Here is a 27,876-nt window from a genome sequence, read left to right on the forward strand (position 1 = left end):
ATCTCTTGTTAGGTGGAACATAGTAGATATTTAATTAAAAGCTATTGTTTTCTCAAAAGGGATTGAAAGCACATTGTTTGTTGGAAATAACTGGATGTGTTTTTATTGTCTTAATATCTGATTGTGTTGTGTAAATCTGTTGTTTTGAGTCTGAACATGTTTAACTTGTTAATAATGTCAGTATTTTCCAAAGCTAATCCACCAAAGCTAGATTTTGACATTTCTTTACTGTATATTTTTATTTTTGCCAAATACTACACTGAAACTGATTACTGATGCTAATGGTAAAAGCGCTGACAGCATGTAAAAAAATTAAAAATTCTGAAATATGCATTCCTTTAAATGTGATTCTAAGGACATAAGAATATGTAAAGACAGCTCATCGTACCTCTGATTTTGAAATCATTGTACACAGCATGATTTCCCTGTAAATCTAAGCCTCGTATTTACAGTAAAATAAAATCAGGGGCAGGTCTACAACAAGACAGAGAACTCTTTCAAATTTAACATCTGGGCTGTTCTGATCAAAGGCTTTTTTTTTTTCAAACCAGGGGAAAACAAGTGTTTTATATGCACATCAAGCAATAAACTCAGGTACAAATGGACACTTAGAGGTCAGAGCCACACAAAGTCGAAACCTGTGGGTGGCTGCTAAGTCAAGGCCAGCGACTAAAGAGAGAGAAGAGGTTGTGTGTGTATACATGTCTGCACATGTGTGTGTGTGTGTGTGTGTGTGTGTGTGTGTGTGTGTGTGTGTGTGTGTGTGTGTGTGTGTGTGTGTGTGTGTGTGTGTGTGTGTGTGTGTGTGTGTGTTGTGAGCATCTGCATGCATGAGAGACACTGTGGTAGTCTCAGTATGTGTGAGAGAGTGTTTAAATTCAGTGACAGCTGTTCATTAGTCCATTACAACCCCACACTGCTGATTCCTCGAAGCAGCACATACAAGCAGAAAGACACAACAAGAAGGACGGGCCACATTTCATATACATACGTCTTAATTGTTGTTGTGTGTGTGTGTTCTTATGTGTCTTTCCTCTGGCATTAAATTTCATACAGGTTTATTGTATTAAAAGAGGGAAATTTTATACATTGCTGTTTTTGACAAATCTAAATTTTAGCTAAATATTTAAGCTTCTTCTTTAATTTTCTTTTCCTTCTATCTTTTCTTTGTCTTCATTTTTATTTTGATTGACTTTTTCAGGCCAGCATAGTATTATCTCACTGATAACAATCTCCATTGGTGTTATTTTAATTTTGGTCTTTTTTGTAACCTAATCGCCCTTCACTTAAAAAAAGAGTATTTAATAATAGTTGAAACTGCTTCTTTTGAAATAAAAGGTGTATTTCTTAATGCATCAGTGTTTCAAATGCATGCATACAACAAATGTATGTTTTATTTAAAAAATTGACCCCCTACCTAATTGCATCCTCATGAGCGAGTACTGAGTGTCTGAGCTTCTCCTGTGGACATGCAAATAGTTTTCCTTCTGTTATGGTGTGTTTGCTGTGTTATGCTGCGTGTACATCTGGGGGATGTCTAATGTGTGAGTGGGAGAATGCAGAAACATATGGACAGCGGCCAGCACGGGTCTATTTCACTGAACTTTAAATGAAATCTGCACACCTGGCAGATTCTCGTCTTGCTGTATCTAAAATCAGGTCTTTGGTAGTTGCATTTACATATTTTAATATATAGGAATCCACTAAAGACACTGGATTTTTTTTGTCTGTGTTAATGACAGTTTGTGCAGCATTTTTCAGGTTTTATAAAATCAGCGATGCACTGATGTTACGGTTAAATATTAAAATATTATTTTGTGTAATATGGAAATATAAAACACACACATGTGCACAGAGACACCCAAGCACTGTCACTGTGACCTCACCATACACAGATGATTTAGCCACACTGACAGCTAACAGCTACAATACAACCACATTATCATTTGTAATTGAATTAAATGCTCAAAACATTTCAGAATAGAGGAAATTTACATCTTACATCGTTTTACATGTTGTGGATATTTAATATTAAATATAATTTGTGATTTCCATTTATCCAAATTCTGCTGTTTATTATAATATTGATCATAATAATACAATTAATCTTCCTGAATATCATGTTATTATGTGGGAGAGGCAGGAGCCACAAAGACAAGCTGCAGAGGTCGGTTAAGTTAGGACACTTGGATGCTATTTGTTGGATCCAGGCCCAGATTTCCTCAGCTGGGAAGAGATTTGACCTCTAATCTTAAGTCTATCACCTCTTTAGAACTGAACCTGCGTAAAGCATCATCCATATGGTTGATTGTCTCACTTTAACCTCAGCAGAAAGCCTGGAAATTATAATGTAAATATTAAACTCAACAAATCCAGTACAGTGTATGGGTAACTACTTCATACTCCTGTCATGTCGCTATCTATGTGCTGGTGTCCTGTAAAGCAGCCCTGATGTCCTCTCCCTTAAAATTACTAGTTATTACTACACCGTTAAATGAAGCTGCCTAGCTCTAAATTTCCAGACACTATTGGCTGCATCAGCATCTGCTAAAATTTCAAGAAAGGACTTCTTTAATAGGAAGTCAATGTTTAGCAAGAGAGACACAACTGCGAGGGTGGGAACTATATTGAGTATCTTAGAAGGAATGCTTGCATGAGGTGTGTACATGTATGAAAAAGTGTACTTGTGTTGTTCATGTTGTGGGGACATAAATTTGCATTCACACGTTGTTAGGCAAGTAGGAGTTCTGGTTCAATTTAGGGTAAATCTTCTGGAAGTGAGTGCTCGCTGTGAGTTGTAATGTCCTCCGAAGTTATGAAAACACGACTTTGCATGTGTGCGTGTGTTTGTGAATGTGGGTGACCAGTGACGGAGGAGATAGGCAAGGGTGTGATGTACTTTTAGATACTCAACGTGTTAGATAGAAGTGACCATGTGCCATTAGTGCGAAAAACCGAGGCGAAAAAAAGTAAAGAGAAGAGAAAGGTGAGGAAAAAAGTGATATGCCGGGAGGAGAAAGTGCTGTGTGGAAAAAAAAAAAGGAGAGAGAGAAAGAAATATGCGATGAGTGTGTGATTAAAGAAAATAGGAGCTGTGAGGGAGAGTTTGTGTAAGTTTGTGTGTGGGATGAAGTAAAGATGGGTAAAAAGGCAGGGAGGAGAGGAGAAGAACAAAAAGAAGTGAACATGCCAGAGTAGGAGAGGAGATGGAGGGAAAGAGAGGAGAAAGGAGCAGAGGAGCGAGGGCAATGAGCTGGATTGAATACCATCTGACAGGTCCAGCTGGGAGTTTGCCCACCCTGCAGCACCGCAAAACCCCTCAATATGGAGGCCAATTACTGCTGCCCGTGTGACCGTGGCATGGCAGCATCAGAGACGCAACCCTCCTCCTCGCCTCTCCTTTCCCTCTTCCTCTGCCCCCCTCCTCCCCTTCTCATTTCCTCACACTCCCCCCAAAAATAAATAAAAAACACTCCCACCATCTGTGCAGAGTGACAACAACCTCTATAGCCTACCATGCACAACACAGACTGTACACTGCACACACAGACACACACACACACAGGCACTTGGGGCAAACACACACATCAAACATGACAAATCCTCACTGATGGGCTCTGTGTGCTTTCATACTCACCATCAAGTGTGTGAGTGGTTGGGTATCAGTGTGTTTGAGTTGTGTGTGCATCTTTTTTTTTCGAGGTCTGATACTTTTACACTTGCATTTTAAAAAGAAAAATAATAAATGTAATAATCCTGCAACACACAAAGACAGTCAGCCATGCACATGGGTATCCATGCTGTACCCAGTCACACAGACTTGCACACAACACTATTGTTCTGCAGATGCAGTGGAATTTCACCCCTTCATCTCTTTTCACAGAGCTGGGCGTGGCGCTCAGGCTGGCAGGGTGGTAATGGTGGGAGGGGGCACGGTGGCTAAATATGATGCAGTGCCCACTGCAGTGGAGGTGAGTGCAGAATTTAGCCAGGAATAAAAAGATCAAGGATGAAAAATTAAAAGACTTTTTTTTTTTGTTCTTGTGCCTTCTCTTCAACTGTTGGGGAGTAAGTGACAAAACATGTTGCATATTATATAGAGCTCTCTCTCTATGTGTCACACACACACACACACACACACACACACACTGGGCCCCACAGAAGCTCTCCAGTGAGTGATCCTGGTGCTGCAATGGGGACTTTGTCACTCTTCTTTTAATAGCACTAAGTTATTTTAAGCCTGATTTATTTGTGCCTTCCGCCTGTCTCTCTCTCTCTCCTCTAACGCACAAACACTCTATGCTATGACACTGATTAGTCCCATTAAACCATTAAATACATTTTCGAGATTAATCCCAATACAATTAATCCGGTAAATGTTTACCTAATCTGATAAATGGGAGTAAAGCGGTCCAGATGGAGATCTGTGTAGGCCCCGTAAGCCTGGGACTACCTTGTGACCTGTTTGCAGTGTCGCGAGTGTTGTGTGGTGTCCGGCGACTTTAGCGAATCGCCAAATTGGAGCTCTGAGCTGGATTATTTAATTACAGTAATTGCACGGTATTTTATAAACACTCATTTGAACAATTACGCCTAAACGCGATACCAGAGAAATTATTTTTTTTTGGTCATTAGTAATGTCACTTACAGTTTTTTCTGATTGCTTAAGCACATTTTTTGTAACTATTGGCTAATTTTGCAAAACTCTTCACACAAATAAGAAAACCTGTCACCCAATCATCAAAACATTGTAGTTCTCTTGCAAAAGCAAACACAGCTAGACTAACTCTTCACACCTTCGTAAAAGTGGTGTTTCCGTATCAAACAGTACACACAAGCCATCATCTACTAAGCACACAACTAACCGATTCTCATTTCAAGATGTCCTTATGGTGCTTGCTACAGTGTAGCGGCTCGAGTTAGGCTGGACCCATTGGCCAGCTACCCTCAGGGTCACTCCACGGTTGATTACATGGTCCACTATTGTAGCTCTGATGTCATCAGTAATTCTATTTCTTACTCTTCCTACCCTTCCTCTCCCCCCTCCTCATTTTCCTCTCCCCCGTCCTCATTTTCCTCTCCCCCCTCCTCATCTTCCTCTTGTTCCTCCTTGTCCTTGTCGTCCTCTTCATCCTACTTCTTCACCTCCACGTCCTCTTCCTCGGCCTCCTCTTCTTCTCACTCTTTCTGCTCCCTCCATTGTACTCCGCACACACAGCTTACCTGTATTGTAGTGCTTAGGCAGATTGCAAAGTGAACGAATTATCTAAAAAAGTTTTCACATGTGAAAGTGTGCCAGACAGTTGGCAAATTAGTGTTAATGATAGCCATACATGTGTATACTTTTGCTAGGAGTGTGTTGGAAATTTGGTAATTGAGTGTTGCGCAGTGAATTGTGCCTACAGTTTTGCAAAGTGTGTGTTACAAAATTGCAAACTGAGTGCAAAGCAGTTTTTGTGCTTTTAGTTTTGCAAACTCAGTGAGTGGTTTTGCTATAAGTCTGAATAGTTTTAGAGATTGTGCTACAGGAATCACAGTTAGGGTTTAAGCATTCAGAAAAAACTGTAACCCGATTTATCATAGATTTGTCCAGAAATACCACGTGTAGCTACGATAATGTAAGATGTAAAATATATTTTATTAAGATCTGGCAAATCTGACTTGAAACCCGTAATGATAAATAATTAATCGGGTAATTGCTTTAGACCGAGGCCCATAGTCGTATGGGTGTCAGTGGAACACTGTTCAAGGGCTAATTTGACATTTATAATGATTATAATAATGATATTATTATTATTATTTTTTATTTTCTGAATGCCCCTGGACCCACAGGTGAGTTTAAAGGGTTAAAAGTCATGCACTATTTAAAGGAATGCTGCAGGAGGGACTAACGGGAGATGAAACGGACACCTCTTTAACCCAGTTCAGTGTCCGATTAGTTTCACGCTCGGTCTCTCTGCAGTCTCCTTCAAAAGTGCACGACCGGGGGAAAAGGGTCCCTTTCTGCGCGGGGCACTCAGCCTCCTTTAACGGCGGAGAATAATGAACAGATGCTGAGTGAATTAGGAAAGAAATACTGGGTCCCTCCCACAAGGGCCACTTTGGCAGGGGCCGCCTGGCTGCCACGTGGCGCAGCTGGCACCCGGGTTGGTGATGGTGGGCTCTAGTAGTCTCTGGCTTTACTGGTGCTCAGACATTTAGCGACTTGGCACTGAGCTCAGCCATCAAATCCACTGCCAACCGACACCCTCCTCGCTAAAAGAAGTCCACCACCGAACTGTCAGGTTACAGCGGAAAATAAAGTAAAAAATGCACCCTCTCACCTTGCCCTCTGAGACCTGCCCTTCACCCGGGAAGAATAGTGGTCAACTGGTGAGAGGGGATGCCGGAAATATCAGGTGGTGATCACTTTTCCCCCCAAGATTGTTTTACGCAACCTAATTTTATCTAATGCAAAACATTAAAAATATACGTCCGTGTGGCCACACTCGCTTTCAGGCATGCAGCCACTTGTAGGATACAAGCGTTCAAGGGACATAGAGGTTTCCTTTTCTTTCTAATGCTGGCTAATTAATATATAATCTAAGAGTTTCCCAAATTAAGAAGCTTTTCGTTACTTGAATTAATCAAAATTGTTTTCTGGAAATTGTTTTTGCGGTTTTTTTACGCACTCGTGGGCAGCACCACATAATAAATATTAAACGCCGGATGCAAAAGAAAAGATGCAAACCCCAAATTACGATTTTTTAAAATCACTTTGATATCAAATATTTCTTAGCGTGCAAATGCTTTTAACCATGTTTAGGTTAAGTTAGTTTATAGTTGAGCGCACGCATAATACAAAACTGCGCGATTTTCCCTTCAAAAGTAGAAATAAATAAATGAATAAATACAATTTTGTTTAAGGGTTAGATCCGTTTAGTAAACATTAAAGTAAAATAAATTACAATAAATTAATCATTTAAATTCCTAAAAGACATCAAGCTCGTCATCTGAGAACTTTCTCCGACCAAAAATGGCCTTTTAACCCATGTTTGCTTGTCTGCCCTTCCACGATCACCAAAACTGCGGCCCTGCCAAAATCTTTCAAAACTGTGCATTTTCTGTATTTATACAGGATATATGTTACTACTATGTATCATTTATGTTGGTGGTTTGGACTTTACGCGTGCAGGTGTGTGTGCATGTCTATTCTGGCACGGACTTGATCTTCAGGGGAACGGGCCACTGACTCACCTGATTTTGCACCTGCACATCTCTTTCACCGTTTTAGGACGTCAGATGGGCTTTTCTTTATGGTAAAATGTAATTAAATTAAAATGCAAAAATGAAATTCTTACAGCACCGAATCGATGTTTTTGCAGTGCAAATCTTTTTTTACGTACATTTTTGCTGACATTTTTTTCTTTTTTGCTTGTGTTAGTGCTTGGATGGGACCGTTTCCACCCTGCGGTGCCCGGTACTGATTTCCCCTGGATGTCCAGAGCAACATATGGGACCCAGGGCACTGGTCCAAAGATGGTGGCTGCTTTCTCCAGTGATATGAGAAATCACCAAAAATACGATCTCGACCACACATGATTAAACTGTGAACTATTCGCTCAAACGTGGTTTAAAGCGAGCATTAAAAACTTTACCAATAACTTATTTGTGGTCAGTGTTAATATTAATATTATTGTTTTGCATTAAGTAAGTGTTGTGAATCTTTAATAAGGTCATTCTATTATTTAAGCTGTTGGACAAATACACTCACCTGAGAATCAAACCACGGTGGCGTGACAGGGCCCAGATCCATGCGCGGTGTGCTGGAAAAGAGAATCGCTAATCTGAATGCCAGGCGCTCAGTTTCTGCAGACCACTTGTTCTTCCTCCTACGCTCTGCATTCAGGGGCCTTTAAACTATATCCATCTTGAACGGATCCCTTACATTCCATTGTTGTGAATTTAAAACCGTGGAGTTTAAAAAAAGAAGAATAAGGAGGAAAAAACGCAACCCACAAAATAAAAAGATGGAAGCCAAAAAAGATGTGGCACGATTTTATCGCTAAACACTTGAGGGTTTCCTTAAGGTTGCCGTGTGAACTGCTAAAAATAAAATAAAATAAAATGTGTTTAAAAAGCAACACATCTCAAGTATATTATCCGCATATTTGATTTGGCAACGACGTCTTTTCCTAGCGCAACTCTCCCCGTTTTCTGGGCTTGAGAGCCGCACTAGGATTACACTGGCTTGTGCCCCCCTCCCCTGTGGCTGGGTTACATATCGCCTCAAAGAATTGGCCTCAGATTTAGCATTACATACTTGCCATTTAGCAGGGTACATCACTCCTTATGGATGATAATTCTGTTCCAGGCCTCTTCAAAGTTCAAGGATGCATCCTGCTAGGAAGGCAGGAGAATGTGCCTTTAATGAGTACACATTATGGCACAGTGAAATACAGCCCAATTTATTCTTGTTTCTTTTTCTTTTTACTCAAAGTGCTGTTTCAGTTTGTGTAACAGGTTTGTTTGATTTCTATACCTGTTTATCGTAGCCTTTACTTTACAGTGCGCATGCGTAGAGGCTGTTACAAGTGGTTGTTAACCTAATTAACCCACGCCTTCAGCAGTCCAGATTTTCTAACTATCAGCTGTGTTCAAAATGTTTTTGTTCGTTGGATATTTTGGGACCTAAAAGCCAGGGTCACAGGCTTCACTCCAAAATTTAATGATTTTCCTTTCTGCGTTTGATTCTAATAAGCTGTTGTCTAGCAACGTACATAAATTCTTAATTTATAAAGCAGAGATCAACTACACATTGCCATTGAGCTGAGATAAAAGGCTTTTAGCCTGCTGCTCTAATCTGTCTACTGTAAATCTTTCACTGCCCTGAGAGCGAGTGAGCTGTAGGACCTGTGTATTCTGCGAAAAGCGACTTTAATGTGTTGTTTACAGGGTTGGCTGACCACAGGGAAAATTTGCACCTAGTTATATTAAAAAATATTACTGAGTTACAACCGTTAAGTGCTATTTTTTTTTATTTTTTTTTTATTTTCAAGGAACCTTTTTTTATGAATTATTTTCATGATATATTGCAGTAACTGAATGAAAGCTCCCCTAGTAAAGAAAGAAGATTTGTTCGCTCATTTCAGACGATTAGAAAACACTTTTTTATTTTAAGTCGTTTGAGTCATAACATGTTTCATGTTGGCCTATACATTGTTTATGTCAGTTGCACTCATTCTGCATACAGGATAATACTGGACACACTTTGATATGATGTACAACAGTATAGGGATGACATCAGTAGAATACAGAAGATAATCAAAAGACTCTTTCTGCCACCTCCATCACCTCCCTTTAGAGACTCTTCTTGCTTCCCAAACAATATTAAACATTATAGGATTGTCATTAGAATGTCAATAAGCCTGATTGGACCGTAGTATGGAATCAATTGTGGAAAAAGGCATTGAGATCCTCGTATGGGGGCGCCCTGTCGTGGTGCAAGTGTACGTCGTGGAATGGTGGAATGTTTTCTGAGTGCGCACCACCACTGCGCGTACCCGAAGGCCCAAAGGGTATGCTGTGGCTGGGTCGAGAAGTGGTCAGTCCAGAGTAGTGCACAGAGTAATGATAGTTCCTGTCAGTCTCAGAGGACTCCTGCTGCCTCCCGGAGAGTCCGCCGTTCAGGCACACGGGAGGGCTGTGCTGGCCTTCGTAGTCCGGGCTGCTGTAGTCAGGGGACGTGCCTCCAGGCGGGTACACGGCCTCGTATCCAGAGCCGTAGGAGTGGCTTCGCAAGTTGAGAGCACCGGTTCCGGGCTGGTAATGAGGGCTGGAGATGCGCGAACACCGGTACGAGTAGGGATGGACCGAGAAAGGAGAACTCGGCATGTGGAATCGGGCTCCGTCTGAACACTGTTCAGTTAGGAAGTTCCTGGTGTTGAGCTGCAGGCAGCCTGCCACCAGATTGGTGGTGGGCTGGGACAGGCCTTTGCACAACATCTGCACGTAGGTCACCACATCTGGACGCTTTCCGTTGCGTAAAATCTCCCCGAGGGCTAATATGTAATTCTTGGCCAGCCTCAGAGTCTCGATCTTGGAGAGTTTTTGGGTTTTTGAATAGCAGGGCACCACCTTGCGCAGGTTGTCCAGCGCGGAATTCAAGTCGTGCATGCGCATGCGCTCCCGAGCGTTTGCCTTTACCCGACGCATCTTGGAGCGCTCCACGCGAGCCGCCGTCATCTTACGTTTCTTTGGGCCGCGCTTCTTGGGTTTGTCCCCGCTGTTCTCATCCCCACACTCCTCTTCCTCGGCCTCCTCGTCCTCATCATCGTCGCCGGCCATCTCAGACTCAGCTCGACTGCTGCCTTCCAGTGGCTCGTCCAGCTCGTCCTCCTCGAGGTGGCAGGGCTCGTGGTCATCTTCCTTGGCTTTGGAGTCCTCGACCTCATTGTCCTCCACCCAGTCGGCTGCGAGCCTCTGGACGTCTGGCAGCACCTCGCTGAACAGACGGCTCAACATTGTGGCATGCAACCTGCAAGACAGACAAACAGCGCTTCAGCCTGGCTGTTGGGCGCCCTGCTTTTTACGCACCAACAAGCACGCATTGCAAAAAAATCTCCGGTGAGCCCTCATAGGGTCGTAGCTTCTAGACGTCCCTAATCTTAAGAAAGAAACAAAAAAAACAGTTATTATTCGCTAATTATTTTATAAGCAGTGAGAGTGCCCTGTGGCTTATATCACCGAGTTTTGCGTTGAACGTCAAGGCTTCTTCAGACTGAAATCCACCAAGCAGGGTATCCCAGCTGTTCCACAGTGGGTTACATCTTTGTTTGAAAAAGAGACAACCTAGAGCTATAGAGCTATGACAGTTTGTAAAATTATCCCATCACCTAGGGTTCAAAATTCTACAAGACAGGTTATCTATATGCCATGAAATATTGTTCAATTGCTAAACAAAAAAAAAACTGTCATCTTTTGTGTAAAAAAATAAATGCATACATTTAATATTTATTTCAATTTGAATCAATTTAGTTTCACATTGTGCTTAACCAAATTGGCCGTATAAAATTGCTCGTCACGAAAACTTAATGTTTCCACCTTTTAAAAAAAATTATAGCAAAAACATATTTATGGAAGATTCTCTTAATAAAAACTTTATAATTTAGTACTATCGTTTTTTTAAGAAAATCAGATGCATTTGGTTTATTCTTCAGGCAAGTAACCGTGTAGGCCACTGTTCGGCCTCAGCATGTGCTTCGATCTGTTCCCTCCAGCAGCACGGCGCAGACTGGCCTGCTTCTGCTGAATCCCCAAGGGGCTCACTGGGGTGCGGGTCCCTCCTCTGTCCAATAAATTACCAACTTGGAGGAATTCCATTACACACAGGCCGCACACAGGACCAAGGGAGCAAACAGATTTTTGTTAAAAATTACATTTTTAAAATACACCTTTTTCTATTTTTTTAATCTTAATCGTGAAAAAAAATTAGATATATGCGTTTAACTTATAACATCCAGATAGTGTAAAAATGAAATGCACCAGAACCTCAGTAAACTCTCTGCGGGTTCATGAACCCTGTTTGGCACACCTTCGCAGATCACGCAGGCTACAGATAAATCCTCATCTGAGGACTTTAGTTTGTCTGGACTTAATAAATAAATAAATCATAGATTTGTGAGCGAAAATTAGAGTATGTTTTCATACTGACCTTGACTGTTTGTTTTTTTAAATAATTCTATCAATACCTTTCTTTTCCGTCAGAGATTCCAGCCCGATCAAAGCTCTTTTTAAGTTACACAAATCTAGCTTTTAATTAAATTTCTCCTCATAATTTATTTATTTATTTTTTCTGAAACCAACTTAGTCAAAATGTAAATCCTCTCCGAATTCATGTCACCACATTCACCGACGACACGGGTTAAATAGACAAGTTCTGTGCTAAAATTAAATGTAAAGATATTATAAAGCTGCCACATCCACAGATCTCCTCAGGTTCTCACTACCCTGAGCTCAGCTGTGCGTTTGGTGTCCAAGGGCGTATTTTTTATCTAATCTTGTAAGCACAATGTAATTAATGCCTACCAATACCTTGTCAATTAGCCTATGTATCTCTGTGGAGAATACTACCCCCACAGTGCTCTGACGTGAATCATGCAAGAGCACACACAAACACACACGCACACACGCACACACGCACACACACACACACACGCACACACACATGCTGCTCATTTTCTAAGACAATAAAATGCAAATTATGAATGCCAAAAGTGACAAGTAGAACCTATCTCTTGAGGGTCAGTGTGGATTTATTTAAACGAAATCTATGAAACACAGCATGATCGATGTCCTCCGATAATAAAAACATTAATATATATATATATATATAACAAAAATGAAAAAGCCTTAAAAAAAGATTACAAGCCCAATCTGATCATATCGCTTGCGATACAATGATCAAAAAGAGCCAGGAAAACTGCACCCTTCTTCCAAAACAGGTTTAAAGCATTACATTATCTCAATCTGGCATCGAAACCCAAATTACCCTCCCCTAACCGTGGCTGTAAGAGACATCAGCACAAAGACAAAAACAAATCTGGATCATTATCTGATAGTCTACTGACTAGAATTGTGCAACCTACCTCCGTGGTGGAGCTCAGTGACGGGGCAAAGCGGGTTTGTTTACACCATCTCTCTCCGGGTGGGCATCACATCCACACGCCCTGCACGGATGCTTGTGCGAGCGAGGCGCTGCGTTCTGCTCTCACACCTCTCTCTCCTCTCCTGCCACCCTGCTCTGTCTGCTGCTGCTATCCTCAGCCCAAACGCGAGGAGGGAGCCGTGTGGCACCTCAGAGGCAGGACTGGGTGGGTTACATACCAGCTCTGATGCCAGGCCCATATGGCTGGCACGTCATTGGCAAGAGCCATCACATGAGAGCCGGTGATTGACATGCGGCCGCATTCACAGAGACTGGCTTCCCCTGGGGGAGAGGGACTCGCCATCTGTCACTGAGCTGAAAGAGAAAATGGAATAAGGAGAGGATGGCACAAAAAAAAGAAACGTAGGATTCAGGCTGCTTCTCTTAACCTCCATCTTTGGGGAAAATTGGGTTAATCTCGTATAGAAGATGTAGGAAAATCCCCTTATAGCATTAATTGTAATATACATGTAATAGCATTCATATAGTTGGCTACGCCACAACAAATATCCCCAGCGCGGAGATCTAAAATGAGCTGTGTAGGATAAGAAAATCATGATGATGGAAATCATCCACATATGGGAACATTTTGGAAGTATTTCAGTGAAACAGTATATTGGCCCAAAAAAACAAACAGCAACTGAACTCATCCCCGATTCCATCAACAGAAACTTGAGCAAACCAGCGTGCCCACACCCCACACAAAGGTCTGGGATGAGTAAGTTGCCGTTCATACAGATCAGAGTCAGAGTGCAATTGCCTAAACGAATCAGTTGAACTGAGCTTAGCAAGGCGTCTTGGTTTGGGTTGCCAGGACTGGCACAGGTGCCAGCGGCCGGACTGACGCCAAAGGTGGCGAAGGCACAGATTGCAGAGAGGGGCCAGAAGATGGGGCAAGGCAAGAGGTAGAGAGAAGCAAGAACGAAAGGCGGGGTGGGTGGTGGGGAGGCTTATCAGCATCATCATCATCATCATGCTATTGAGCCTCACTCGACTGACCGCTGTGTAATTTGTGCATTCTCAGTGGAAAAACCAAAGTGCCTGACAGACAAGTATTTTTATTTTTTATTGTTTCACACATTTAAATCTCTGATAAAAGTCATACACGGGCACAAATGTGAATGGAGGTTAATGAGAGATATTATGTGCCATTTTCAGGAGTCCTTTGGGTTAATAACAAAAGCTCAAACCCAATAAGAAGAATTTCATGCTATTTTTCTTTCACTATTAAATGCCAAACATACACTTACATCAAATGGACATTTAAATAATGAAGACACGTCATGCATATCATCATATCATTACATTATCCTACAGGCAAAAGGAGAGTTCGAGATTCTCGGTTTTAGGAGTCACCAAAGGCGTCATGTCACAGCTCAGATTAAAAGTAAGAACTAAATGAACAAATAAATGCATTTTCCCCTCCGCTGTGATTGAAAAGGTTTAAAACCTGGAGAAGAGTATTGTATAGTATTGTTTATTCTATATCTGCCTTGAGTTATTATATTTAAAGAGGAAAATGAAGAGATTAGGAGAAGCTTTAAAGTTAATTTGGCCTCATATGTCCTGAACTGCCAAGCCTTTGGTTCTATCAATCTTATAAACATCTATATTTTACGGCTCGGTTCACATATCACTGAAATTCTCAGTGACTACTCTTTCCACAGTTATGTGTGGGTGACACCTGCTGGAAATAGAAAGCAAATACACGACGTCCTCGGTAAAATATAATAAAATTACGCATTTTCAGCTTTTCCAAAAGAGGATGGAACGACGTTTTTAATTTAGAGTGTGTTGTAAATAAACACAGCCAAATATTTACCTTCTTCAGCAGAAGTAAATCTGTGGATATTTGCATCATGTTTTATTGCTTTTAGGTTTTGTGAAATATATTGAAATATTCATATTTTTAAATATTGCAAATAAATATTCTTGTTATTTCAATACTTTGAACTATAAATGTAAAAATTTAAATATCGCTCTGTGCAAACGTCAGTCATAAGAAATTAGAAATGGCTGCTTTTTCTTAGCAGTTGTCGCCACCTTCTGGTGGTTTCAGTAACTACACAGTGCCACACAGGAACGCTCACATATATGATCTGTTGTGGATTCTACATTACATTTATAATAACACAATAATCTTATAAATATTTCACCTTCAGCTCTGCTCATTTTTGTGCTGTGTCGTGAGTTTGGACTATCATATATTTACTTGCATTCAAACCTCCCCTCAGTGAAGTGATTTCTTTACTTTTGGCCATAAGATGGTGCTGACTTGTCATCCCAGTGTTGCTTGGTGTCACGTGTTGTTGAAAGTGCTCGCAAACATACATTATGTTTTCAAGGACGACAGACGAACTGAAACGGAGCTGAGCCACAGATGGGCTCTTTTAAAATGTCCAAGGTGGCGAGCTCTTTTATCTGCAGACCTCGCCCAGCAGGCCTGAGTTTGCTGTCATTAGCAACTCTTCTTGAAGCTGGCAGATGTCCAGAGCTTTTCTCAAGTCCAGTACTTCAGTAGAGGGTGAACCCTTGGGCTTGTGGCAAGTGGGATCAACCATGGGGCCCTCTGCTTACAGGGGCATCTGGTTCGTTTTCCAATATACACACAATATACACCACAAGGAGAAAGCCTTTAGAAAAGTTTGTTTTTCAATCTCCTTTTGGTTATATTTAGTCACCAAATGTATCCTGTTGTTTGACTTTTAGGAAAACATAATGATTTGGGTGAAAGTTTACCTTTTTCCACTTCTTTACGAATTGCATGACACATGAAAAATAGGACACTTCCGCCTGAAACAGCCTACATGCTCGGGGGGATCCCACGTACAAATAAATGACAGTTCGTGACAGCTTGGCCGCTGATTGTGTTGCGCGCTGACAAATGCATTTGTCCTCTCTTGCCCTGCCTCTCCTCGAACTTATGCCGAAGCACACACTCCAACACACTTCCTGCACTGCCAGCTCTCTAAGAAGAAAAGCTGTTGTCATGGCAACTGAGTGCCTCGCAGATATTCGCTGTGCATATGGTAAAGCCAAGGTGGGCACCGGCGAAAGCAGAGGTTAATACTTTTGCCTCTGGAAGAGGGGGAGCGATTAGATCTTTATTTATTTATATTTCCAGTTTGTTGATCGTCCTCAAAGTGAGCACGCAAATTTGCACTCAACGTCAGTGCAATAAAATACGACCTTAAGTGCCTACCTAAAATTAATTACTTCGTTAATTAATTAAAATTAAAAAATCTATTTCTTCCCAACCAGGATTCGGCACATTTTTGCTAAGATAGCAGTGAGTGGCATCTTCCTAATATCTTAAAATTCGTTTCTTTTAGTTCACTATGACTCGATGCTGACTTTAGTTGTTTATCAGTTTGTGAAATTCTTTGAAGTTGTGTAACTTCCTCGCTTTTTTTCTTCAATTTCCCCTTCATTCTTTATCGGACAACTTTAAAATGCAAATGCGCAAAGTTTGCGGCTCCAGTAAAGGCAACAAAACCTTCACTGCTCTTCTTTCCTCCTCACGCATTAAGGTCAGCGGACAAAGTGTGAGAGGAAGGGGAGGGGAGACTGGCGGGGAGGCGGGGAAGAGGAGCTGATCGCTGCTGTTAAACGGAACTCCAGAGACCAGAGGATCGCCGGGACAGAGAGAGATGCCGCTGTTTACTCACTGACGGCGAGTTTTTGTCAAGTATAAGCACTTTACTGCAGTTTTTCCACAGGCGGTTCCACTGAAGCTGACCTCCTCTGGACTCTAGGTTTGTGCGCTCGGCTGCGGAGGTGACAGGCGGGACTCGTTGCTGCTGCTGCTGCTGCTGCTGCTGTTCCCCGCAGAGACGGAGGTGATGGACCGAGAGGCAGACGCGGATGCGAGGAGGAAGATCCAATTTTCCGTGCCTTCCTCCGTGCCCACCCAGCTGGACCCGCGACAGGTGGAGATGGTGAGATCTGAGGGAGTGTGGCTGTAGCCTACACGGATGATGACAGTGGTTGTGGAGATGAGTGTGTGTGTGGAAGGATTGTTAAGCTCAGGCTGGGTAACTGCATCTGTACATTTTAAAAGTAAATATCTAAAACGTGCTCGCCTGCAGTTCCATCATTAATGCTTCTTCAGGGGCATCAGTGCTTAACACGGAGGCTGACAGACTGCTCTAGCAAGACTTTGCAAAACTGTGTTTTGATGTTTGTATGTTACTCTGTGGGCAGCAGGGTATGGGCAGTGCTGGAATTAAGCAGAGCTCTGCAGCTACAGATTTTTTTTGGAGTCCTTAAAGTTGATGAGATTTCTTTGCCCTTCCATCCGAATGGAGGAGGAAGAGGAGGAGGAGGAGGTGAGGGATAAAGGACTATTTGTGGCATTAAAAATTAGTTGCGCCTGAGTAATAAATCCTTTACCACACACAAGAAGCAAAATGTAGAAGGTATTACTCATACGCTCGTGGAGGTGGTGAGCATATTATGTAAAGTCAGATCCGTTATCTGTTGCTTATGCTGAATCATCCCAAAGCGAGCGCTGGTCAATGCAAACAGTGCAGGGCAGGGTGAAGAGGGAAGGTATTATGCTGTACAGTATGAGCAGAGATGTGCATATGTTATTGGTGGTGTTAAAGACAAGAGCCCATAAAGGTCACAAAGTTGCCAATGAGGTAATATTTGGACACAAAAAGCAGCAAATGACAGGCTTATCCATTCCTTGTGCAGGAGATGTTCATTTCTTCAGTCGCTCCCTTAAGGGAAGTTTCACTGGAGACCAGGTGCAGAGTAAGAAATGTTCTTTTTTTTTCCAAGTAGGAGATTTGGAAAATTTCAAATGGCATCTGTTTGGAAAGCTTGTTTCAGCCTAATAAATCAATAACTTCTGGGCAGATATTTTCTGCTGCATCTGCTGTTTACAGCCCACTCTTGGTCTCTGGGTTTTCTGTTTGCTTGATTCATACCCTGTCCAGTACAGAAGGGATCATTTATTTGCTTTTCTAAGCAAGCCCATGCACAATGATGGCACAATTCTGAGTGATATTTTAATTTAAATACAGTCTGATGCTAATCAGTTGCTATACTCTACCTGATAGACTTGTTCACTTCTTCACTCGTTTTGTCTATAAGATGCTCTGGCAGTTTTATCAGCTCAGATCTTAGTAAGATTATGGCAATCTTCCTCCACTGATTAAATAAGACTGCAAGAAGCCAGAGACATTATATATCAGGAGGACCCTGAAGAAGCACATTTCCTTCAAAGTAGGAGTAAGGTTACAGGGCTTCATTTTCTGTGTTTCTGAAGCCATCACGTCACCAAAGTGACCATAAGTCTGCTGGAACAGTGTGCACAAAATAATAATCCTCAGGCATCTGTTGATGAAAATAAGAGGGACGGGATCAAACTAAGGAAGTCCTGCACACACAGAGATACAAGGAAACAGTCTGAGGAGATAAATATTCACCTGCAAAAAGAGCTTTGTGATCTATAGTTTTGGAAAACTGTATCATAATCTTCGAATTTCTTCTTTCTAACTGACCAAAAATGCCCTGTGGTCATATCATGTGGAATGAGACGTGTAGGAATGCTTAAAACCACAACTCTCATCGATAACTTAACCCAACATGTAGCAAGTCCTTCTGGGAATGGGTTCCTAGCTCGAAAGACCTTGATAGCACCTCATCGGCTGAATTTCTTGATCACTTTTTAAAAAGCTAAACTAGAAATGACCGTCTTCGGCATCAGTGTACACACACATAAAAGGAAGTGATTTCAAATTCATACATACAGTAAAAGTGACACAACAACAAGTAGAAAAAGAGGAGATTCAAATCCTGTGAGGCCAGACCTCAGCAATGACTTATATTCAGCAAATTTCCTCTGTAAGGAAGTCTTGTACCCTGGCAGCGATCCTAGTAATGACTCAGGCAGTTATTTTGACAGTTTTTTTTAAGGTCCCATGAGTGAAAGAGGAGAGAGTAATAACTTTAAATCCAAAATTGCAAGAGCATAATAGGCAGTCAGAGCTGATTTTTTTAATACTTAAAAATAAATTGTGCTTACTTTGATTTTAAAAGCGTTTTGATTATAAGTTACACCTGAGCTACACATGCACAAAGTCACATGATATTTTGGCATCATTAACAGCTCTTCCAGTGTGCCAACAGAGCACATCAGAGCTCACACAACATGCTAATTCATGTTATGGACAATATCAGCTTGCTTACCTAAATCTTTCTACTATGACAAGTAGATGAGCTGCCACCAAACAGTCTTGAGCCTCTACTGTATGCATGTGTGAGTGCAACAGCATGACTAGTTAATAGGATCTGTCTTGTAATACTTCTGTTTCCGTCCAGTGGTGGAATTTGTTTCAAAAAACAAGTGGAGAGCTGCAGGAGCAGTGCTGAAGTGTATTTTTTCTTTTCTGTCCTTGAGATTTTGGTTTACTGAGGTTTTAGCCACCTTCTCTTACTGTCTTGTGAGGTCTCATCAAGAGTTTCTTGTCCTTTTGTGGTCCTTGAGAAATGCCGCCCGTCGATAGCGACTGAAACATCTAGAATAAATCAAAATAAAGGCAGGAATAAACGGAACACATTGAGCTGGAAAGGGAAAAACGGCAGAAGAAAAGAGACAAAGATAGCTGACAGAAGCCGAACAAGACACGCAAAAGGAGGAAAATCATCAGCCAAGGAGATGACTGATTAAAAAGAAAGAGATTAGCTGTGGATGACTGAGGAATGAATCAAGGGCGAGGGCAGCTCCTGCCAAGAGCACAAATAAAAAGCTCTAAAGTCTAATAGGGTCTTGTTCTTACAAACCCAGCATACGCACCCCTGTTAATCATTAATGCTATTTACAGAGTGGGCTGATGGCTTAATATTGGTCTTAATATTGGTAAATCTTCAGACCTAGATGAAGTGACTGTAGCTGACAAAGGGAGGTGGTAGCAGGAGAATAAAATAAACAAGACAGTTCCAGTCTTCCAATGGGAAGTTTCTATTTTCAAGTGCATTAATTGTGTTTTCTTTCATTTGTGTGGGTTCAGCTCCTGTTCTCCACTATCCAGGCCAACGCTACACAAAAAAAACCAGGTCAAAAGTCCGAAGTCATGAGTCGTGTTGTGGTCAAATCAAGTTCTGCAAAGGATTATTCCCTGAAAAGTGTTTTGTGTACACAGTTTTATACTTTTAGTGCATGCATTTAATCATTAAGCACAGAAGTTATTTTTGCGTAAAAGGCTTTTTAGGTCACTACCCCCCACTCAGTGTTGTCATTGTTCATTTAAACATCCAGTATGACGCATTGGAGTTGAATGTTATGCAACTAAAGGTCATCTGACCTACAAAAAAAATGGGGTGTGGGATTAATGATTTACTACATGACCACTAAACTTAGAACCCATGCTGCTGCTTAAATTTGCCTTTCTAGACGTGTCTGTGTTTTGATGGTAGCGGCAACAGAAAAAGGCTTCTTATAACCCCAAAGCATCGATCAACGAGTTCCAGTAACATTTAAAACACATTACATTTCTAAGTGGATTGAAAAATATGATCAATAAGTTGACCTTTTCTGGATATTGATAAGTACAGAGTAAAGAGTTAGCTATTAAAAGGAAATGTTAGACATAATTCATTTAGAGAGGTTTCTGTTATGTTTTAAACAATAGCCCAAACTTCTTTAAAGAACTCTCCTTCTGCTTTTTGTTTTCCAAATTTTTGTCAGACCCCTCACTCAGTTTTGTGTGTTGCTATCTTTATTGTCCCTCTATCAGTATCCTAATCCTCAGCCTTAACCCTATGCTATCAGAACATGTCAGAGGGACTTTGTCCCCTGAAAAGTCGCCTCAGAAGTCTCAAAAAGCAATCAGGGGATAAAAGATAAATATCATAAAACCAACAGCTGATGTCAAAAACAAACTTTGCATTTTTTAGGGTTAAGGTTACTTCTTATCATCAATGATAACATGATAACTTGGACCTCACTGGTTTAAGACATTATTGGACCAATAAAATGCATTTTCAAAAAACGCTTTGGGTAATACAGTTTTTAAAAACCTGAAGAATAGAATATCACCTAAATAATAAGGTCCATATTATAAAATACAATGTTAAAATGATTTATTATTCTAAAATAACAAACACAATAAGCCCAGCATGTGAGGAGGAACTATGAAACATTAATTTGTTTCCAGTGAAATCAAACGTCCACTGCAGCCACACTGAGCAATCAGTGGTATTTACAGGAATTTCAGACATGCACAACAAGGATCTGATGAAAATAAAATATGTTCCCTGCAGGTGCTTGACCTTCCGACTACAGTGTTAACAAAACATAGGCCACTATGTCTGAAGAGGCTCTCAGACAGGTGCTCCAAATGTGGTTTGGTCCTTTGGCCCCACATGCCTTTTTTCCCCTCCTGAGTGCTGTGTGCACATGTTTTGTGTGTTTATTGGATTGCCACACTCATATTTTCATGTTAACACATCTTTAACCTCTAATAGGATGCCCTCCCCAAAAAAAGGGGCTGCATATTTAATTCTAGTGTGTGACTCATGAATATGGATGAATGCAGTGCACAAAGGGAAGCAGAAGCTGTGAGAGTTACTCCAGAGTGAAAGCTGCCCACACATTTCAATGCCTACACTCTTCGCTGTGATTGGCTTGGCAGCCACTTGTATCTCATAACAATGTTATCACCATCACACATCACAAAATAGAGCCGGCGATGAGTATAGTGTGTGTTTTCCATAAATAACAAGTTATAAAAATAATGGTGAGAAAATGTAATCAATCTAATTACAAGTAAAAATTCTATGAAAGGACACAATAAGGATCCTAACAGTGTTATATTATTGGATTTTTGCTGTTTCTATAAAATAAATTCTTAATTGTGCCTACTTTATTTAGTGTGGAGCAGATTTGTAAATATGGTATTTTCAATCAGTAATTTATTTACCCAGGTGTTATGTATTTTGCTTTTGGAACTTTGAAACCTGGAAATGACCTTAACAACTCTGCTTTAAAATCTTAATCTGAAAACTATCCAGAAATAGTGCATGAAAAAGTACATTATTTCACTTTGAAATGTTATGGGAAAGTAAAATATAAACTGAAGGTCCAAGAATACAAGAGCATTACTAATACAATGTATTCACGTGTCACAGGAGGTGACGAATACAGCAAAATTTTGCCCCGTGGCCTCAAATTGCATCTTTTTGAACCAAATTAAAAGTTAGAGAGTTCATTTACAAGTCATATTACTGACAGGCTTAGTTTTGTAATGCCCAACTATCAGAGGAATGTGACAGGTCGGGATATGCTGTAGATAAACACTCATCGGACACTTGCTAGTACTGAGTTGGGCCCTCTTATACCTTCAGAAATGCCTTCATTTTTCATTGAATAGACCCTACAAGGTGCTGGAAAATACATGTGGTCATAAAGGGACAGACACACTCAGCAACAACACAGAGGCGGTGGCGTTTGAACAATACTCAGTTGGTACTAAGGTGCCCAAAGTGCGCCAAGAAAATATTCCCACACCATTACACTCCAGCAGTGTCATGACTGCTGTGGCAGGTAGGAAGTGGGCCCAAATGCAGGACTCAAACACAAAAAGGTAAACTTAGAAAAGAAAAAATGTTGCTGCTGCTAAAATTAAGGCTGACCAGATCAGGCTACATTTTTCCAAACTCCTGTTGTCCAATTTTGTTGAGCCTGTGCAAACTGTAGCCTCAGTTTCCTGCTCTTAGCTGACAGGAGTGGCACCTGGTGTGGTCTGCTGCTGCAGCCAATCTGCTTCAAGGTTCAACATGTTCTTCTTCTGCTCTTCAATGCTGCCTTGGTTGTAGCAAGTTTTCATTTGAGTTACTGCTGCATTCCTTTCAGCTCAAAGCAGTCTGACTATTCCACTCTGACCTCTGACATTAACAAGGCATATTTTCTTTTCATAGTCTCTGTAAACTCTAGTTAAACTTAACTCTAGTTACTTAAATCATCTTTCTTCAAGAAATGTAAAGAAAGGCTTGAACTTTATTTCCGTATGTTTTTATGCATAAATGCACTGTCATGTGATTGGCTGATTAAATATTTGCATTAACTAGCAGTTGAACAGGTGTGCCTAACAATTTGGCAGTTGGGTGTATATTTAATGTTTTGTGTGTTTTGTGGTTACTTTGACTCTCCCTGCTTCACACATATAAGACAAGGAGATGAAGAAGTACCGGCTGCTTTGTATGATGGAGACATACTGTAAACATGTTACAAAAGAACTGTGATTTCATCCAAGCGATAGGAACTTGTAGCAGAAAAGGAAATAAATTTAAATAATCCTTATTTAGATTTATTTATAATTTAAATAATCCTTCTGCCTTCTATCATAAAACGTAATCCTCATTCACAAACAAGCTGGACAGTCTCTTGAATGTTGTTGCATAATGATATGCATTTATTTTTTTAATGCATCTAACTTTCAAAGAACAAGTCCTCTGCATACATGCCATAAACCACAGTTTAGAATAAATGAATGCTGATTATTGAAGCAGTGAAGCCCTAAAGAAAAAAACCTCTTGTATCTCTCTCTTCTGCAGATTCGTCGTCGGAGGCCGACACCTGCCACGCTGTTCAGATTGACGGACCCACCATCACCAGAAGAAGACAGCAGCCCACATCAGGTAGATATGCATGTGAATTATACAAGTTAAAGATCCAGCAGTAAAAGGTTTGAATCAAATTTCAACGATACAGTAGTCATAAGTTCCAAAAGACCACAGTACAATGCAATCATGGCCTCTGAAATAATTGGAAATGTGGTGTTTCGACTTTCTATGTGCATTGTGAATGTCTCTTTAGTTTTTTTTTTGTTATCATTAAGCCCACATTTTGCTATTTAAGTCAAAGTTTCAGGTTATTATGTCAAAATTTCCAGATAGGTATCTCAAACATTTCTCTTCCCAACTCAAACGTCTGAGAAAAGAAGTAGAGACTAAAAAAATAACTTTAATTTCCAAGTTATTAAATTGAAATAATAACTTGAAATTTTGACTTATTGATGATGAAATTTTTTTTTTCTGTTTTGAAACCAGCTTCTACATTTTCAAGCTGTTTCTAAAACAGCTGCAGAAAAGCTTTCATAGGAAATGTCAAATTCGATTATTTACATTATGTACATTACAGTGACAACTAATTCTGCATCTTCACTTAATAACGCAACAAATATGTGAATAAGTGATGGCATTTTTATTTATGCTTTACTCCATAATTACCTGTTACAAGTATGAAAGTGCTTTTACGTTTTGTTTTATCTTTTCATTGACTTTTGCTGACAAACCTTCACATTGTGCATTACTGCCTTTCTGCTCTAATCCTTGCAACTGGAAAGGAGCGATTATTAGATTTCTTATATTGTATCATTTGTTTGAGGCAACAATAAGACAAAAAAGTGTTGCGTACACTTTTAGCTGTAAACCCTGGTTTGCATTTTTTATTTCAGCAGTGGGTTCTTGGGGAAAATGGAGCTTTGAAAGCCAAACTGGTTCACATGTCAACCTACCAGCCGCCATCTCTTAAAGGTAAATGAACCCTGACTCGAATCATTTTGTGTGTGTTTTTCCCTTGTACCCACACACTGGTTTTTCTTGTTTATATAACAAATGACACCAAATGAAAGAATTTGGGAGACCTAATTCTGCTGTGGCAACCACCATGTGGTCTCTATCTGTCTGGACTACGCACATTTCCACAACCACAATGAGAGTGTGTGTGTGTGCATGCGTGTGTCATGTAAGATTAGGAGCAGTGGCAGCTGTGAGTCTGTTCTGGATCATCCTGGATTATAGAATGGCTGCACAGCTGTAACACGGTCTCACCCACTCACTGGCACATGCACACACACTATCAGATGCAACCAGAGTCACACAGACTTAAATACACACAAAAAAACCAACTCTGTTGTTATAAATATCTATACAACAGACGTTTTTATGCGTCTTCTTTTTTGTGCAAATTGTGGCTTTGGCACCTGCAGACATGACAGTTGCCACTCATAATATTAACTGGGTTTTGCTCGTTTTATTTGAGTGATGTTTGCATTTATAATTTTATATAACAAAAAAATTTTCCTTTCATAAGACATGCATGTATATTTTAAAATTGAAAATCCACATTAAAAAAATGTAACAAAATTTTAAGATTGATTTTTACTTTATTTGAATAGCTCAAAAGCTTCATGAGTTTGTTATATTCTCATTGCTTCATAGAACATTATTTATCTTCACCTTGGCATTAACTTGTTGTCTCTATATGCAGATGACATAGTCCTTTCCTGTGGATATTGATCATTAGATAAATGACCAGACAGGCGATTAGAAACCTAACTCCAAAATGATTATACTAACCCGTATAAAAAAAATTAAAAACAATTCTGACCTTTGCAGAAAATAGTTGAAATGACCTAATTCAGTGATGCTGAGTTTAAATAATAAATCTTTTTTGTCACCTTTTTTCACATTTGGTCCATTTGTGCTAATTGTATCTCTGCTTCTCCAAAACATTTTGCAAATTTTCATATGTTTCTTTTAACAAGACATAATAGCCATTTGGCTAATGTGTCCTATAATGTGCACTAGGACACATTATAGGTCCTGTTTCGAGCTGTCAATGAATGACCTCCACTCATCTGCATTGTACTTATAACACATTGCACCCAGTGGTCAGCCAGCAATGGTAGCGTGGCCGAGCGGTCTAAGGCGCTGGATTAAGGCTCCAGTCTCTTCGGGGGCGTGGGTTCGAATCCCACTGCTGCCAATGCACATTTTCCAGAATTTCTCATACAAGGGCTATTCTATTTTCTCATACATTTGCAATAAAGGGCTATTCTATTTCTATCTAAAGAACATTTCAAAGAATCGATTAGGATCCTTTTCATGATTCTTATTAAAAGAAAAAGCATAGACACAAAAAACTCAAGTGCGTCCTTTGGCATATCCGAATCTCTTACTAAGTCATTAAACTCTGGCTTAGTGAATAACTGGAGGACAAATGAACTACTGGATAATGGATCTTCAAAGTCTGAATCTGCATCTGGAGACAAAACATCATCAGATCTTCTTCCTCATCAACTAACCCAATAAAAATCAGAGAGGGTATTTCATTTAAACATGGTACAGGTCTTATTGTAGATGGGAGGTTAGGGCAACTGATAGATGATTTAGTTTTGGAAGTTCATCCAGAAATATTAACTAAACAGTGGTAGTCATCAAAATGACTCTGTGACTCACTATATACCACTGGAATACCAAAAACCCAGCCTCTTCCCCTTAGTAGAATTACAACACACACCCTGCTCAACTAAATGAGGTCCACATGGCTGGTTCTGTTCACCCAGTTTCATACCAAAATAACCAAAGGATCCTGTTATAGCGGTAATAGAGCAAAGGGGATATCATTTGTTAAGTCAATCAATCAAAGCCAAAATTAGTAAAGAGCAAGTGTTAGATTTCACACGCATTGCACACAGTTGATGTGTAACATTACAGCTCTAGATATACAAATCCAAACACAATAATCTCTTTTATCAACCTATTCTTTGTCCTCTAGAGGACAATGGACAGATGATTGGAAAATTTGGTATTTTTGTTAGTAAAATGTTTGCAGTGTAACTTCATTCATCATAACTGATTTGTATTTTCAGCTGTCCAGAAGATGGCACAGGCCCATTTGTCCTCACTTGACATGAAGTCTGTAGACACAGAGTCCTCTTCAGGGGAAGAAGAGGAGCAACATGATGAGGAAAGGCAGCAGAAAGCCTCAGGTGGGTAAGCTAGGATAGGCTTTCCCATTTTTGGATTTTTGCTGGCAACTATACCAAGTATGGACATTTACACTTTGGAAATTTCTTTTCATGTTGGATCTAAAAGAAGAAAGCAAGGCACAGAGGGATCAGCGTGGTCTCCTGGACAGTCTGACAGAAGGTCATCGCAACAAAGACAAAGAGGATGCCAAAGAAAGAGAGGAAGGAAATGCAGAATGACAAATGAAGAGAGCCCTGATCGAGACAGTTTTATGATGAATCAATATGCATAGCACATGTGTGTGCCGTACATATGCGTGTATGGATATGTGTATGAGTGTGTATTAATTGGGTCTGTGGGTTTGTGGAAACATACAGTGTAAAAGAGGAATGTGGAGAAAAAAGAGAAACACAACAGAGATTATATGATGAAGGTCAGAATATCATTGAGCTGACAGAGGAAATCTTTAGCTGGAGACTTGTGAAGGAAACTGTGTCGCCGTCAGCCAAAGAAACGAGGGCTAAATTCCTATCAGCCAAGGACGCTGCACAAGAAATATAAGAATAGCTAAGAACTCTCGTATTTTCACAAAGCATTCATTAGTTCAAAAAGGTGTTTTGTTTTTGTTTTGTTTTATTCACTTTGAAGGTCTGGGAATACTGTGAGACATCTGAGTTTGAAGAATTAGAATTTAAATAGGCTTTGTTGACATCATGTAAAAGGGGCATGAGCTGAAGTGACACGGGTGCTAAATTTACAGTTCACGTCCGATTAGAAGCAAAAGAAGTACATAAAAAAATCAAATGCCAAATGTCACAGTGGGTAATGAAGATACATCTGCAGCTAATGTGTGTGTTGTACAAATGCACAAGATTATATTTTGTACGTAGTATCAGTGCAGACAGTAACAGACTGCAGTGCGATGACCATAGCCAGTTTCAACTGGAATTTAGCTCAGAAACTGTGACACTGCTTTCAGAGTTATGTCCATCTCTGAAGTTTGCTTTCCTCAGTCTTTCAGACATTTGTCTGCAAGGTCAAGAAATCAAAAGACGGAGGATTACAGACGAATTCAGCGCAGTCACAGTAGACCAGATTATATCCTAACAGATTAATCCAACTAATCACGATAATGCAGCAAACTGTTTCAGGCTAGATATTTTAAACTGGGGTTTTTTGTTTTTTTGTAACATGGAGATTAGCGGACATGATATGTTTGGGATGCCACACATGTTAGCTTGATAGTGAAATAAAATCTACCTGATTTTCAGAAACATCACATATGAAGGTTCATTCATGACCCTGTACATAAACACTGTTTCGTGCCGGTTGATAATAAATCATTTATGAGGCTGTTGGTGTTTGTGTATTTGTATGCCTAATGCTTCTTTTCCTTGAAAGACATATTTCATTTGATTTTTATTCAA

The 27,876-nt window shown here is 40.3% G+C and overlaps 1 protein-coding gene, 1 non-coding gene and 1 pseudogene across 5 annotated transcripts; 2 read left to right on the forward strand and 1 right to left on the reverse strand.

Moving 5' to 3' along the window:
* Positions 1-9,125: 9,125 nt before the first annotated feature.
* On the reverse strand, positions 9,126-12,962 carry LOC146568591 (neurogenic differentiation factor 2 pseudogene; annotated as a pseudogene). Its single transcript, XR_014893631.1, has 2 exons — positions 12,627-12,962; positions 9,126-10,516 (listed from the first exon to the last, which is right to left on the reverse strand). The product of XR_014893631.1 is annotated as a neurogenic differentiation factor 2 pseudogene (transcript).
* Positions 12,963-16,265: 3,303 nt separating this feature from the next.
* Positions 16,266-27,802, forward strand: LOC146568592 (protein phosphatase 1 regulatory subunit 1B-like). 3 transcript variants are annotated; one of them, XM_085284691.1, is made up of 6 exons: positions 16,266-16,358; positions 16,441-16,623; positions 23,249-23,332; positions 24,151-24,229; positions 26,350-26,469; positions 26,576-27,802. In XM_085284691.1, exons 2-6 carry the CDS (start codon positions 16,528-16,530, stop codon positions 26,686-26,688), a joined length of 492 nt encoding a protein of 163 aa, XP_085140817.1. In that variant the 5' UTR covers positions 16,266-16,358; positions 16,441-16,527; the 3' UTR covers positions 26,689-27,802. The 3 variants fall into 3 exon arrangements, with proteins under 3 accessions (XP_085140817.1, XP_085140818.1, XP_085140819.1); XM_085284692.1 differs by having other exon boundaries at positions 16,286-16,623; positions 26,579-27,802; XM_085284693.1 differs by having other exon boundaries at positions 16,286-16,623; positions 24,154-24,229.
* trnal-aag (transfer RNA leucine (anticodon AAG)) lies at positions 25,382-25,463 on the forward strand. Its single transcript has one exon. It is a non-coding gene; the product is annotated as a tRNA-Leu (tRNA).
* Positions 27,803-27,876: the final 74 nt, after the last annotated feature.

Source organism: Mchenga conophoros, linkage group LG8 (assembly GCF_057382185.1).
Source record: "Mchenga conophoros isolate Kocher_MC1m ecotype Shallow Benthic linkage group LG8, M_conophoros_male_GT1.1, whole genome shotgun sequence".
Lineage (NCBI taxonomy): Eukaryota > Metazoa > Chordata > Actinopteri > Cichliformes > Cichlidae > Mchenga > Mchenga conophoros.